This window comes from Chlorocebus sabaeus, chromosome 22 (genome assembly GCF_047675955.1).
Source record: "Chlorocebus sabaeus isolate Y175 chromosome 22, mChlSab1.0.hap1, whole genome shotgun sequence".
Taxonomy (NCBI): Eukaryota; Metazoa; Chordata; class Mammalia; order Primates; family Cercopithecidae; genus Chlorocebus; species Chlorocebus sabaeus.
The window spans coordinates 21,665,833-21,682,219 of record NC_132925.1 but is presented as its reverse complement, the minus strand read 5'-3'; the positions used below and the strand labels follow the sequence as shown (position 1 = coordinate 21,682,219).

Sequence of the window (16,387 nt, the reverse complement as noted above, 5' to 3'; positions counted from 1 at the left end):
GGTGGCTCACATCTGTAATGCCAGCACTTTGGGAGGCTAAGGCAGGTGGATCACGAGATCAGGAGTTCAAGACCAGCCTGGCCAACATGCTGAAACCCCACGTCTCTACTAAAAACAGAAAAATTAGCCGAGCATGATGGCAGGTGCCTGTAATCCCAGCTACTCAGAAGGCTGAGGCAGAGAACTGTTTGAACCTGGGAGGCGGAGGTTGCAGTGAACCAACATTGCACCACTGCACTCCAGGTTGGGCGATAGAGTGAGACTCCATCTCAAAAAAATAATAAATAAGTAAATAAGAAAGAATGAGTAGTGCTTTCTTCATCACTTAGAGTAGGAAGTTAAGATATATTAGGCTGTTGGGGAAATAAAAGGTCTAAATACATTATTTAATGTTATATATAGAAATAAAATTAATTTTACAAATTGTGGAAGGAGAATGAAGTAAGCAGAGGCCTTATCTTTCATTAACAGTAGTAGGTCGGGTGCAGTGGCTCATGCCTGTAATTCCAACACTTTGGGAGGCTAAGGCAGAAGAACTGCTTAAGGCCAGGAGTTTAAGACCAGCCCAGGCAACATAGCAAGACCCGATCTCTACAATAAATTTTTTTTAAAAGTTAGCCAAGCGTGGTGGCACATGCCTGTAGTCCTAAGCTACATGAAAGGCTAAGCTGGGAGGATCACTGAACCCAGGAGCTCCAGGTAGTAGTGAGCTATAATCACACCACAGAACTCCAACCTGAGCAACAGAGCAAGACCTTGTCTCTAACAAATACATAAATAAATATAAATTAAAACTAGGCTGGGCACAGTGGCTCACACCTGTAATCCCAGCACTTTGGGGCAGAGGTGGGCAGACCGGGATCGCTTAAGCTCAAGAGTTCGAGACTAGCCTGGGCAACAGGGTGAAACCCCATCTCTACTAAAAATACAAAAATTAAGCTAGGTGTGGTGGTGCACACCTGTAATTTTAGCTATTCAGGAGGCTGAAGCATAAGAATTGCTTGAATGCAGGAGGCAGAGGTTGCGGTGCGCTGAGATCGTGCCACTGTGCTCCAGCCTGGACAACAGAACAAGACCCTGTCTCAAAAACTTTAAAAGAAAAAAAAATATATATATATATACACACACACACACACACACACACATATATATGTGCATATATATATATGTTTGAACCTGGGAGGCGGAGGTTGCAGTGAACCAACATTGCACCACTGCACTCCAGGTTGGGCGATAGAGTGAGACTCCATCTCAAAAAAATAATAATAAGTAAGTAAATAAGAAAGAATGAGTAGTGCATATATATATGTGCATATATATGTGTGTGTATATGTGTGTGTACATGTATGTGTGTACATATATGTGTGTATACATATATGAGGATTGCTTGAGCCCAGGAGTTAGAGGTTACAGTGAACAATGACTGTGCCACTGCACTCTAGCCTGGGCAACAGAGTGAGACCCTGTGCTTAAAAAAAAGAAAAAGAAAAAGAAAAAAACAGCAGTAGCAGAAACACCCGGCATTTATTGTGAGCACTTATGTGCTGGATACTCTTGTAAACAGTTTACATGAATCTTTAAATTCACTGTTCAAATTATCACATGTGGTAAGTCCTGTTATTATGTCCATTTGATAGAAGAGGAAACTGAGGCAAAGAATAGCTTAATAATTTCCTCAAGGCCATGTAGGTCAGAAGCAGCAGAGGATTAGAAGCCAAGCTGTCTGAATTGACACCTGTGTTCTTAACCACCATGCTACACTGCCTCATATGAGCAAGTCAGGAGATAACTCGTAAGGTTCACAAATCAAGATATAAGTATGTAATGTATAATTAGTGCTAACTACCCAAATAATTAAAAATAAGCAATTATATTCACTCAGAGTAAAGAATGGGGAGGGAATCCAATTGTGTACTTAATACCATTCTCCATTCTTGGAAATTTCCATGCATTCCATGAACTACTTTATTAGCAAACAGGATACAGGAACAAATGGGCAGGAAAAAAGTTATATACCTAACCTGAGGCATATAACTAACCTACCTAAGATGTAGAAAACTACACCTTACATTATGCAATTAGTTAAACTGCAGGGGAATAAACAACAACAAAGCAAAACCAAAAATTTCTCTCTTCAAGAGCTATAGCGTTTCCTTGTTTCTAGCCAAACACTTAAAGAAGGCCTCAGGCTCCCCACCTACGGCAAACCACTGCAAAATCCTACATAAGGTAAAAATAATCTCAAGATACAAGAATCTTAGATTCTGCATTTTTCCCCTCTCATTTTATACTAACACACACAGATTTTCATTTTAAAGAATCCCATCTAGGAGCCTTCATTTTGAAGGGTACATGGCAGTATTTGTTTATTTTAAAAATGGCATGGGGAAAACAAAACTGACTTTGAAAAATTCCCTTTATTACCTTACTGATTACCTTTCAGGAAATGTTCCAGCCACCCTCTCCTTTTTAGTTGTTGTAAGTCTGTGACACACCATTAAGGACCAAATCATGCACCGTGTGATAACAGCATAGCTCTTCTTCCTAACCTTTTCCTCTCTTCCTCACCCAACTGACTGACACATGCAACCCAATCCAGAAATCACCATACATTTGGTGGTAACTCCCCTAAATTTTACTTGCAAATGACAAAAATGCAAAAATGTCAATCTGCTTAACTTTCCTAAAGACAACGGCAACTTCACGCCTGCCATCTTTTTAGGTTCAGAGCTAACAGGAAACACCAAACAGATGGCTCACTCCTCGAGTCATCATAACCTATGGGCTAGAGTGAACATGGTGATTGCCTGTCCCACATCCATTTTACTCCTGGCCTACTGAGCCACAGCAATGCTGTTTGCTGACCTCTCAGCTCAGGGGTGGGCCTAACTGATGGAGGGGTAATCCCAGGTAAATGGTTGGTTCAGGAATGGGCATGTGACCCAATTCTGGACTAAGAGAACCAGAAGAGGTTGCTGGAGGCTTATGCTTGCATGCAGCCAAATCCAGGCACCACTAATCCCCGCTGCTAACAGCTATTTGAATTTTACTTATGAATTAAAAAACACAGTATTTTGAGATCGTTTCAAGAGAATAACTGCTTCTTCAGGTGGACATGTACACGAAAGCAAAAACGCCATTACTCCGGCAGCCATCCTACAATCAACCATGAAGGAGGATGCCATAGATAAAAGGTAACATACAAAAGAAGGCACAGTTAAGAGGCTTACAGACAAACAGAGGCTGATTCCCAAAAGAACTATGCCCAACCTATCCACTGACTTCTATTCAAATGAGTAATATGTATTACCATTAGCTTGAAACAGGTGTCTTTACTTGAAGCCCAAAGTCCTAATACACAGGTGTTATAATGCATATCTAAAATATCAATGAATAAGGCAAAAGAAAAAAAATGCAGAACTTTCTCAATGAGAGCTTATCACAGAAATAAAAGGCTGCAATTCTCCCTCCAACCTTTTGTTAGATATTCCTACAAATACCCCCTTCTCATATTATGGGCTGTTTTTTGAGTTTTTCTGTTTGTTTGTTTGTTTGTTTTAGACATGTCTCACTTTGTTGCCCAGGGTGAAGTGCAGTGTTGCAATCTCGGCTCAGTGCAACCTCTGACACCAGGATTCAAGTGATTCTCGTGTCTCAGCCTCCCGAGTAGCTAGGATTATAGGCACCCGCTACTAGGCCCAGCTTTTTTGTATTTTTAGTAGAGATGGGGGTTTCACCATGTTGGCCAGGCTGGTCTCAAACTCCTGACCTCAGAAGATCCACCCACCTGGGCCTCCCAATGTGCTAGGAATCTAGGTATGAGCCATTGCGCCATCTTATGTAATATTTTTAATTAAAATTGAGTCTGCTTTTTAGAAACTGGTAAGATACTCCAATCACAAGAGTACAGTTAAGTGTCAGAAGCATAGTAGGGAAAGGGATTAGGGAGTGAGAGACTGCCAAATTTCAGAGCCAGAGTTTTTCCCCATTTACTCCAAGCTTCTTTATCAATTATCATCACAGTAATAAGCAGCTTAAAATTCATGACAACAGTACCATGCTGGACAAGATGACCTCTTCAGACAGGTGAAAATGCTTATAGCTCCCTCCACTAAAAGATGTATCTGATTTCCAAAATCACAACTGTTTATTCAATATTGATACCTCCCTTCTCCATTCGGTAGAAAAGAGTTGGTTTGTTCAAATAATTAGAGCTTTTAGCTGGCATTAAGTACGGAAGTTTCCAAGAACTAAAGTGGAACAAAAGAATAATTTTCTAGCATTTCCTCCTGACTGTTATAACATTACTGATGTGGGACCGTGGCCTACCCTCTCAAGTCTCTCGGTCTCTCCCTTTGCCTTCCTCCTTCTCTACCCAAGACCCACACAACTATCTTTTTTCTCTATTGTAATATTTAGTGTGTTGAATATGATAAAATTAGCACACACATTCACAAAAGCAATGCAGGTAAGTGCCATGCACACTTAAGGTCTTGAAATTTATTTTCCCTCTGCCATCCTACTCCATCTAGAAATCCATTATTTCAAACTCCATCTAGAAAACCATTATTTCAAACCCCTGTACACAAACCTCCTGGGCTCTACCCTCCTTCTACCTTCCATCTCCTTCACAGCCAGAAAATCCCTGAATGTCCTACTCTCTGGCAGCAAATGTATCTGCATTACCAACCATCATGATATATTTCCCTCTTAGGTCAGAGAAAGGAACGTGGCTCCTCCTGTAAAATTAATAAAATAAGAATACTCACAATATCCTCACATTCCTTGTCCTATGAAAGGTTATGTGCTCCATCTGTGCTCTAGATCTCATCCTCTCCTCCCCCTTTTCAGCCTCTCTGTAATCTCTTTCCCCACAAATTCAAGTCCCTCAAACTTCCACTTCCGGCCAAGATAGAGAAACAGTAATGCACTTTAGCCTCCCACATGAAACAGCTGAAAACAAAAGCCAAAATATATGAAACAATGGTTTTCCAGACACTAGGCATCAGACAATAAAACACAGTGATGCCTAATAGACAGTAAACAAACGAGGTGAGCCCTAGGACTGTCCTTTGCTTAGCGTCTTGAGAGAGTTTCCAGGTTGCAGCACAGGAAGAGGAGCCCAGGTGGAGCAAGGCAAACCACCCAAGGCAAGGAGATGAGGCTGAGAGTCTTAAAGACCATGGTGATTATAATTCACAGGAAAGCAGAACAACTATGAAGAAAAATAACACAAGAGATCTACAGAGAGTCCCACTCAAGTATTCAACAGAGCAATTATGAGCCTATGTGTATAAGGAAACTATTGGAGGCTGGGGAAAGAACTACCTGAAAGCAAAAATTAAAAAAATAGAAAAGTAAAAAACCAGTAACCTGAGTTTATATAGGAATAGTACTTCCTACCAGCCAGACTGGAAAAGCACAGATTAAAAAACAAAAACAAAAACAAAAAAACATACACACACAAAAACACCTTGTCAAGTAATACAAAAAAAAAAGGCAGAATAAAAGGAAGAAGGGAATAAAGAAGAGGTGGGACAAATATAAAACCAACAGCAAAATGGTAGATGTAACCATAATGCTTTCAAAAAATATATTAAAGGTAAACAGGCTAAGCACCCCAACTAAAAGGCAGAGATTATCAGACTATATTAAAAAACAAGATCCAATTACATGCTAGCTAGAAGAAACTTGCTTTAAATATAAAAACACCACAGACAACATCAATATGAATGGGCAAAAGCTGGAAGCATTCCCCGTGAAAACCAGCACAAGAAAAGGATGTCACCTCTCACCACTTATATCCAACATTGGAAATCCTAGCCAAAGGATCAGGCAACAGAAAGAAATAAAGGGCATCCAAATAAGAAGAGAGGAAATCAAACTATCTCTGTTTGCAGACAATAAGATTCTATATCTAGAAAAACCCATAATCTCAGCCCAAAAGCCTGTCCAATTAACAACTTCAGCAAAGTTTCAGAATACAAAAACAATGTACAAAAATCACTAGCATTCCTATACATCAACAACAGCCAAACTGAGAGCCAAATCAGAAAGGCAATCCCATTCACAGTTGTCACAAAAAGAATAAAATACTCATGAATACAGCTAACAAAGGAGGTGAAAGAGCTCTAAAATGAGGATTATGAAACACTATTCAAAGAAATCAGAGAAGACACAAACAAATGGAAGAACATTCCATGCTCATGAATAAGAAGAATCAATATAATTAAAATGGCTATACTGCCCAAAGCAATTTACAGATTCAATGCTATTCCTATCAAACTACCGACAACATTCTTCATAAAACCAGAAAAAACTATTTTAAAATTCATGTGGAACCAAAAAGAGCCTGAATAGCCAAGGCAATCCTAAGCAAAAATAACAAAGCTGGAGTCATCATGTTACCTGACTTCAAACTATACTACAAGGCTACAGTAACCAAAACAGCATAGTACTGGTACAGAAACAGGCACAGAGACCAACAAAACAGAATAGAGAATCCAGAAACAAGGCCACACATTTACAACCAATCTGATCTTCAACAAAGCTGACAAAAACAAGCAATGAGGAAAAGACTCCCTATTCAATAAACAGTGCTGGAATAACTGGCTAGCCATATGCAAAAAATTGAAACTGGACCCATTCCTTACACTATATACAAAAATCAACTCAAGATGGAGTAAAGATTTAAATGTAAAATCCAAAACTGTAAAAACCCTAGAAGACAACCTAGGCAATACCATCCCAGACACAGGAATGGGCAAAGATTTCATGACAAAAACACCAAAAGCAATTCCAACAAAAGCAGAAATTGACAACTGGGCACTAATTAAACTTAAGAGCTTCTGCACAGCAAAAGAAACTACCAACAGAGTAAACAGACAACCTGCAGAACAGGAGAAAATATTTGCAAACCATGCATCTGACAAAGGTCTAATACCCAGCATCTATAAGGAACTTAAACAAATTTACAAGAGAGAAACAACCCCATTAAAAAGTGGGCAAAGGACATGAACAGAAACTTCTTAAAAGAAGACACACATGTGGCCAAAGAGCATATAAAAAAAGCTCAATATCACTGATCATTAGAGAAATGCAAATCAAAAACCACAGTGAGATCTCACACCAGTCAGAATAGCTATTATTAAAAAATTTTAAAAAACACAGATGCTGGCAAGGCTAAAGAGGAAAGGGAACAGTGTTCGTATGAGTTGAAAATTAGTTCAATGATTGTGGAAAGCATTATGGCAATTCCTCAAAGGCCTAAAAGCAGAACTACCATTCCACCCAGTAATCTTATCATGGGGTATACACCCAGAGGAATAGAAATCATTCTACCATAAAGACACATGCATGCAAATGTTCATTGCAGCACTATTCACAATGGCAAAGACATGGAATCAACCTAAATGCCCATCAATAACAGATTGGATAAGGCCGGGCGCAGTGGCTCACGCCTGTAATCTCAGCCAACATAGTGAAACCTCGTCTCTACTAAAAACACAAAAATTAGCCGGGCATGGTGGCAGGCGCCTGTAATCCCAGTTACTCACGCCTGGGCAGTAACTGCTGAGGCTGAGCAGCAAGTGATGCTGCTGAGGCAGCAGAATCGGGAGGCGGAGGATGCAGTGAGCAGAGACCACGCCATTGCACTCCAGCCCAGGTGACAGTGCAAGACTCTGACTCAAAAATAAATAAATAACAGATTGGATAAAGCAAATCTTATGTTCCATAAGAAATCTTATGTTCCATAAGAAATATAAGAAAATGTAAGAAAATCTTATATTACATACACAGCATGGAATACTATGCAGTCATAAGAACAAACAAGATCATGTCTTCTGTGGGAACATGGATGGAGCTGGAGGTTATTATCCTTAGCAAACTTAACACAGGAACAGAAACCCAAATACAGCATATATTCACTTCTAAGTGGGAACTAAATGATAAGAACTTATGAACACAAAGAAGGAAACAACACACACTGGGGTTTACTTGAGTGGGGAGAGTGGGAGGAGGGAGAGGAGCAGAGAGGGTACTGCGCTTAATAACTGGGTGATGAAATAATATGTACACAAACCCCCATGACATATGCTTTCCTATGTAACAAACCTTCACATGTACCCCCAAACCTAAAACAAAAGTTTAAAAAGAAATATAATTCAATAAATAAATAAATAGATATAAAAACACAAATAGGTTTAAAAAATAACAACTGGCTGGGTGTGGTGGTGACTCACACCTGTAATCTCAGCGCTCTGGAAGGCCAAGGCAGCCGGATCACTTGAGCCCAGGAGTTCAAGACCAACCTGGGCAACATGGCGAAACCCTGTATCCAAAAGAAAATACAAAAAATTAGCCAGATGTGGTGACGCACACCCATTGTCCCAGCTACTCAGGGGGCTGAGAGGGAAGGATTGCTTGAGCCCAGGAGACAGAGGTTGTGGTGAGCTATGGTCGTGCCACTGCACTCCAGCCTTGGCAACAGGGCATGACCCTGTCTCAAAAAAAATAAAAAATAATAAAATTATGGGAAAAGATGTACTTGCTAACAGTAAACAAATAAAAGCTAGAGTGATTATATAATACCATATAGAGTACCTTTCGGAGCAAAGAATTTTACCAAGGATGAAAAAGGCCAACTCATGATGATAAAGCAACTAAATTCATCAAGAGGACACAATTCTAAACATTTATGTACCTAAGAACAGAACTTCACAACACATGAAGTGAAAACTGACAGAAATGCAAGGTGAAATAGACAAATTCACAATTATAATGAAAGATTTCAATAGTCTCCTTTCAATAACTGATAGAGCATGTAGACAGAAAATAGTAAGGACATTCAGAAGATGACCAATACCATGAACCATGTTGATCTAACTGACATTTAAAGAATACTCCACGCAATAAAAGCAGAATACATTCCTTTCCAGTACACATAGAATATATACCAAAATAGACCACATTCTGTGCCATAAACAAATCTCAATAATGTTTTAAAAGAATTCAAGTCATACAAAGTACGTTCTCAGGGGAATTAAATTAGGACTCAATAACAGAAAGGTATTTTCAAAATATCCAAATATTTGAATGTTAAATAACACTTCTAAATAATATACAGGGCTGGATGCAGTGGCTCACACCTGTAATCTCAGCACTTTGGGAGGCTTAGGCAGGAGGATCGCTTGAGCCCAGAAGTTTGAGAAAAGCCTGGACAACATAGTGAGACCCCATCTCTGCAAAAATATAAAAAATTAGCTGGGCATGGTGGCAGACACCTGTGGTCCGAGTTACTTGGGAGGGGGAGGTGGGAGGATCACTTGAGCCCAAAGGTCGTGGCTGCAGTGAGCCATGAGCATGCCACTGCACTCCAGCCTAGGCGACAGAGTGAAAACCTGTCATTAAAAAAACCCTAAATAACACATGGGTTAAAGAAAAGAAAAAGAGAAATTAGAATGTAGTTCAGCTGCATGAAAATGAAAATGAGAACAATATCTAAATGTGTGGTATACACTAGAGCAGTATATAGAAATAAATTTTTATTATTTTTGTTTTTATTTTTTTAGAGACAGGGTCTCACTTTGTGGCCCAAGCTGAAGTGCAGTGACATGATCATAGCTCATATTGCATGGAGTATTCTTTAAATGTCAGTTAGATCAACATGGTTCATGGTGTTGGTCATCTTCTATATATCCTTACTATTTTCTGTCACCATAACATCAAACTCTTGGGCTCAAGGGATTCTTTTGTCTCAGCTTCCCAAGTAGCTAGGACTACAGGTGCACACCACTACACTCAGCTAATTTTTCAAAAATTTTTCTAAAGATGGGGTCTCGCTATGTTGCCCAGGCTGGTCTCAAACTTCTGGCCTCAAGTAATCCCCCTGTCTCAGCCTCCCAAAGTGCTGGGATTACAGGCCTAAGCCACCACACTCAGTCTTGTAGAAGAAAATTTATAGAATTAAACATTTAATTAGAAAAGAAAAATCTCAAAACAATGACTTTAGCTACCACTTTAAGAAACTAGGAAGAGACAATTAAATCCAAAGCAAACAGAAAACTGGAAATAATAAAGATCAGAATGGAAACTGACCAAACAAAAAAACAAAAAATACAGAAAATGAAATCCAAAGCTGGTTCTTCAAAAAGATCAATAAAACATAAACCTCTGGTCAGAGTGATCAGGAGTAATAAGATAAACACAATTCTACAGATATTAAAAGGATAAAAGGGGTTTGGGAGATCTATTTCAAGACAATGTAAATAAGACTTAATGCTACTGAGACCAGGCATGGTGGCTCACGCCTGTAATCCCAGCACTTTGGGAGGCTGAGGTGGGTGGATTGCCTGAGGTCAGGAGTTCAAGACCAGCCTGGCCAACATGGCAAAACCCCATCTTTACTAAAAATACAAAAATTAGCTGGGTATGGTGTCAGACGCCTGTAATCCCAGCTACTCAGGAGGCTGAAGAAAGAGAATCACCTGAACCTGCGAGGAGGAGGTTGCAGTGAGCCGATATCACGTCCCTGCACTCCAACCCAGGCAAAAGGTCAAGACTCTATCTCAAAAAAAAGACTTAATGCTACTGAGCTGTACACCTAAAACTAAGATTAGCAAATTTTATGTTTTTATCACAATTTTTTAAAGGATAACAAAGTAGATCAAAGACCTAAACATAAGAGCTAAAACTATAAAACACTTAGAAGAAAACACAGAGGAAAGGTCTCACAACATTGAATTTGGCGATGATTTCTTGGATATGACACCAAATATACAGGCAACAGAAGTCAAAATAGATAAACTGGACTACATCCAAAGTAAAACTTTTTGTATATCAGAGGACAAAATCAGAGTGAAAAAGCAACCTACGGAATGGGAGAAAATATTTGCAAATCATATGTCTGATAAGGAGTGAATATCCAGAATGTATTAAAAACTCCTACAACTCAACAACAACAAAAAAACAAACAAACAACTCCATTAAACACTGAGTACAGGAATTGGATATTTCTCCAAAAGCACATGATAGAAAGATGCTCAACATCATTAATAATTATAGCAATGCAAATTAAAACTACTGTTATACATTACCTCACACCCACAAAGAAGGCTACTATCAAAAACAAAACAAAATAACAAGTACTGGCGAGGATGCAAAGAAATTGGAACCCTTGTGTACTACTGATGTGGATAAAAAATGATGCAACTATTATGGAAAACAATATGGTGGTTCCTCAAAAAATTAAAATTGCCATATGATCCAGTAATTCCATTTGTGGGTACATATTCCAAAGAATGAAAAGCAGAGTCTTGAAGAAATACTTGTTATCCACTATAGCCAAAAGGTAGAAACAAGCCAAATGTCAGATGAATGGATAAAATGTGGTATGTATGTACATGCTGTAGCATGTTATCAGAATTTCCTTCCTTTTTAAGGTTGAATAATATTCCTCCATCTATGTGTAGACAGAGAAGTATTACTCAGCCTTAAAAAGAAAACAAATTCTGATAACATGCTACATGAGTGAACCTTAGGCACATTATGCTAACAGAAATAAGCCAATCACAAAAAGACAAATACCAGGCCAGGCTTGATGGCTCACACCTGTGATCCTAGCACTTTGGAAGGCCAAGGTGGGAGGATCGCTTGAGGTCAGGAGTACAAGACCAGCCTGGTCAAATGGCATAACCCCATCTCTACTAAAAATACAAAAATTAGCTAAGCGTGGTGGCACACGCCTGTAATCCCAGCTACCCGGAAGGCTGAGGCATGAGAATCACTTGAACCCAGGAGGCAGAGGTTGCAGTGAGCCAAGATCATGCCATTGCACTCCAGCCTGGGCAACAGAGTGAGACTCTGTCTCAAACAAGGAAAAAAAAAAAAAAAAGGACAAATATCATATGATTCCACTTGTATAAGGTAGAGTTGTCAAGTTCATAGAGACACAAAGTAGAATTGAGTGAATGCCAGGGGAAGCGGGTAGGCAAGAATGGGAAATCATTGTTTTTTGTATTTTTGAGACAGTCTCCCTCTGTAGCCCAAGCTGGGGGGCAGTGGCATGATCTCGCCTCACAGCAACCTCTGCCTCCCAGGTCCAAGTGATTATCATGCTTCAGCCTCCAGAATAGCTGGGATTACAGGTGTGCACTGCCACGCTCAGCTAATTTTTGTATTTTTAGTAGAGACGGGGTTTCACCACATTGACCAGGTTGGTCTCGAACTCCTGACCTCAAGGGATCCTCCCACCTCAGCCTCCCAAAGTGCTGGGATTACAGGCGTGAGCCACTGCGCCGGACCTAGGTAATCACTGTTGAATGGGTAAAGAGCTGCAGTTTGAGAAGATGAAAAAGTTCTAGACATAGATGGTGGTGGTGATTGCACAACAATGTGAGTGTACTTAATGTTACTCAATTGTACACTTAAAAATGGTTAAAATGACAAACTCTGTGTTATGTTTATTTACCATAAAAAAATACTTTAAAGAAAGAGGAGTTTCTAAAATATCTAGACACATCATCAACAGCTTCCAGGTAAAGGCACTATCGGTGTAGGATTGGTAGTGTCTTACATAGTAAAACATGCAAGAACAGTTTAAGCAAAGAAAAAGAAGAAGAAATACCTAGCTTTTATGCCTTAAGCCTATTTCAAATAGGAAATCTTTAACAGACTCTTTGATAGAATTACTTCACATTCTCCAAAGTATCTAACAAATTTTACTCATAGCACATAGAAAAAGATCTGTAGGACTTCAGTGTGCCCATTTCACAGTGAGATTAGGCGTTCTGCTAAAAACCACAAAGTTGATTCCAGCAGGAGAAATTTTAAAAGCCTATGGCTTGACGTTTAGAGCACCCTATGCTAATAAAACCCAATAAGAAAAGAAATGCCATAATTAAGTTGGATATGTAATCTGAGAAGTACCACAAGCCAACAAAACAAAAGGACAGCATCCTTTATACAGAAACTCCTCCATAAATTTTGGTTATATAAGTTCATATCGGGGCTGGGGCCAGGGAAGAAGGAACACTACTAAGTACCTTCTTAGTAACAGGCCCTTGTGAGGGGTTCAGTAAGACATGGTCCCCGCGCCTCAGTACCATCTAGTAATCTCCAAAACAGACTCGTCTACTCCCTCCCTTGAAATACTCCTTCAGCTTTTTCCCATGGGTCGACTAGAAGTTCCCCTCCTTGAAGAGGTTTTTCCTTTATCACTCTAAAGCTATCCTAGAATAGCTCCCTTTCCTTATTGCACTTTTCACCATCTCCAGTTATCATTACTATTATTATGTGATTATGATTACTACTATTCTTCCATGCACACTTATAATGTGAGCTCTAGAATGAAAGGCCCATAAGTGAAGAAACATCTTCACTGTACCCTCGGTGACTAGCACAGTATACAACCATTGTGAGCACGCAAATACTTACCAAATAAATGAAAACAAGAACTGTGACTACGATCAGCTTCCGATAACCAACTTTTCCCAGGCTAGCTAGCTAGCCCCAAATCCCCAGATTCGGCTCCCTTAGTTATGAGGGATTATACTGGGTACTCACCTCTACCTGAGTAACATTGATGACCAGCACCACCACCATCAACACTGCAAGCAGACAGCAGAAAAGCCGTAGTTTGAAGAAATTGGTCCACATTGTCCGGCTGTGTCTTGTTCACCCATGGCCAACACCATGCTACCTTCACTCTTTAAAATTCCATGTCTTTGTTTTTCTGAGCTGCAGATGAGCTTTCAGATTCATTTGCTTCTATCCTGCTAGTACCCTTAAGAGCTCTTATGTAGAGGAGAGACTGCAGTTGATTCAAGAAGCACATTTTTCTTCAAAGAGGAGAGATGAGAGAACATCACCAATTGCAATGGCCTAGGGTGGGGTGAGAGGAAAAACATCACACTTCCTCTTCCTTAACCTTATCTAAGGCCCAAAGTCACAAGCAGAAAGCAAAGAGACAGAGCACAGTAACGTCTTTTCATTTCCAGACAATCTCAAAGTTTCCTTTTCCAGTGTCAGGCTTCTGTGTAAACACATTATTTTCCCTATTGCCTATTTAGGTTTTAACTTTTAAGATAGCAAGGAAGTATGCCTTCAAACTCAGAAATTGTGAAATAAAAGTAACTGTTAAATTTCTACAGAGACCTCAGTCAATAAAATCACTTCCCTTCCCTTTCCCTTTAAATTATGTAACACTGCTACATTAACCACACTTAAAGAACATGAAGAAGAAACTGTTTTCACGAAGCTCTGGCATACTATGCAAAGCATCCTGACATTCTCTGGAAAACAGTAAGTGCCACCCCTCTCATACAGATGTATGGTAGGAGATGCGACACGCTCTTTTTTCCAGCTCTCCCCACCACATATGTGGTCCTGATGCTCCCTCAGCTAAGTAGTAAGGCACAGGAGGACACACACCTGCCTGGAAGATGTGGGAGAGGAAAGTCAAGCTTGAAAAATGGGTAACAGGATCCCAAAATCCTACATCACACCTGCTAGAGGCAGGGGACTTCAGAGTCAGCCATGCCTAACTGTTCTCCCACGTAACAAATTCAAATGCTCTTTCCACTTGCCATTTCGATACAGGTAAGCAGAAAATGTTCTAGTATTCTATCCCCAGGGAGACATTCCATGAAGGGCAGGACACAGAAATAAAGGCAGAAAGGGTACAAAATCATGGTGCAGAGTATCTTAGAACAGCTCAGCTGCATCAACTCTCCCCTCCACTTTGTGTTGGACCTGGCAAGCCCCCATTCTCTCACTCCTCTGCCTCACCTGTCTGAACCAGTCCCAACCACAATGACAATGCCCATCAGCTTCACAAAGGAGACAAGGGTGAGCCATTCCAACAAGCTCTCCATCCTCAGAGTTCCCATAGTACTTATTATTTTCACTTCTCAGCTGATCTCTATTTGTATTTTTTTCTCCCTCACACTCCATTTGTATTTCTTATCTCTCAAACTAGACTACACCAATTATGACTATATTTTTTTTAAAAAAAAACATATATCAGAGAAAAGCAAGTTAATGATACTGCATCATACTTTTCTGATTTGCTCAAGGTACTTAGTTCTTTACATGGTACACAATGATTCAACAATCTACGCAACAAATAATTATGGAGGCCTACTCTGTACCACACACTGTACTAAATGCCAGAAATTCCCCTTGAAAAACTTATGCTCATATTAGACAAGATGTCAGTACCTTTTTAAGGAGAAATAAATCCACCAGTCCTGGCCACCTCCACAGGGATGCCAGGAACTGTGAAAGACTGTGCTTCTCCATTTCCTGACCCCTAACACCTCCTCTCTCCAATATCCAGGCACTCATTCACCTCAAACTGTCTATAACTTCTTGGAAGAAGCTGGCTGTAAAATAGAGGATAACTCTGTCATCAGGGTCCCAACTGTTCTGCTATCGAAATCCTTCTCAAAAAGTTGTCCATAAAAAAAAAAAAAAAAAAGAAATCAGGTTTCCACGATGGCCAGAGAGAGAAAAGACCAAAGATGGTAGTCCACAGGAATTTAGTTGCACCATAGGCAGGTGTGGTCATGGGTTGTGCTGACACAAGCCATTTAAAGGACATCAGAGTGGTTCAGCCAGGCAGCAGCAGCACACAGCTGCCAGTGATGCAGAAGGAAGACAAGCACAGGAGACTCTAAAGTGAAAGAACTACAGGACTAGAGGCAGCAATGCAGGAAGCCCCTCCCAGCTAGAGGCTTCTACTGACAATAATTTAGGAGGATCGTGCCAGGAAAAGACCTGACTTTGTGCTGTAAGTAGAGCACTGACATTTGAGAGACCACATTTGTACACCTAAATAGATGTTGCGTGAGGCACACTAGACAGACCTCTCTTTGGGAAGATATACACTAGGCCGGGTACAGTGGCTCACACCTGTAATCCCAGCACTTTGGGAGGCCGAGGCAGGTGGATCACAAGGTCAGGAGATCGAGACCATCCTAACATGGTGAAACCCTTTCTCTACTAAAAATACAAAAAATTAGCCGGGTGTGGTGGTGTGCACCTGTAGTCCCAGCTACTTGGGAGGCTGAGGCAGGAGAACAGCGTGAACCCGGGAGGCAGAGCTTGCAGTGAGCCGAGATCGCACCATTGCACTCCAGCCTGGGCAACAGAGCGAGACTCCATCTCAAAAAAAGAAAAAAGAAAAGATACATACTCAATAGTTGTCACCTCTAGGCAGTTTTTGTTTTCTCTTTTATCTGTATGTCCTAATTTTTCACTGGGGAATGAAAATCACAAACACAAAGAATAAAGCTGGGCCAGGCATGGTGGCTCACGCCAGTAATCCCAACACTTTGGAAAGCCAAGACAGGAGGACTGCGGAGACCAGGACTTCGAGACTAGCCGA

At 40.3% G+C, this 16,387-nt stretch overlaps 1 protein-coding gene across 7 annotated transcripts in view; it reads right to left on the bottom strand.

Moving 5' to 3' along the window:
- NXPE3 (neurexophilin and PC-esterase domain family member 3) overlaps positions 1–16,387 on the bottom strand; it is a 50,836-nt gene that overhangs the window by 30,783 nt on the left and 3,666 nt on the right. For all 7 annotated transcript variants that reach the window (XM_073009690.1, XM_073009691.1, XM_073009693.1 and 4 more), the window contains one exon: positions 13,564–13,881. In XM_073009690.1, the coding sequence (XP_072865791.1) occupies positions 13,564–13,656 (93 nt within the window). In that variant the 5' untranslated portion in view covers positions 13,657–13,881. The remainder of the gene's footprint in view (positions 1–13,563; positions 13,882–16,387) is intronic.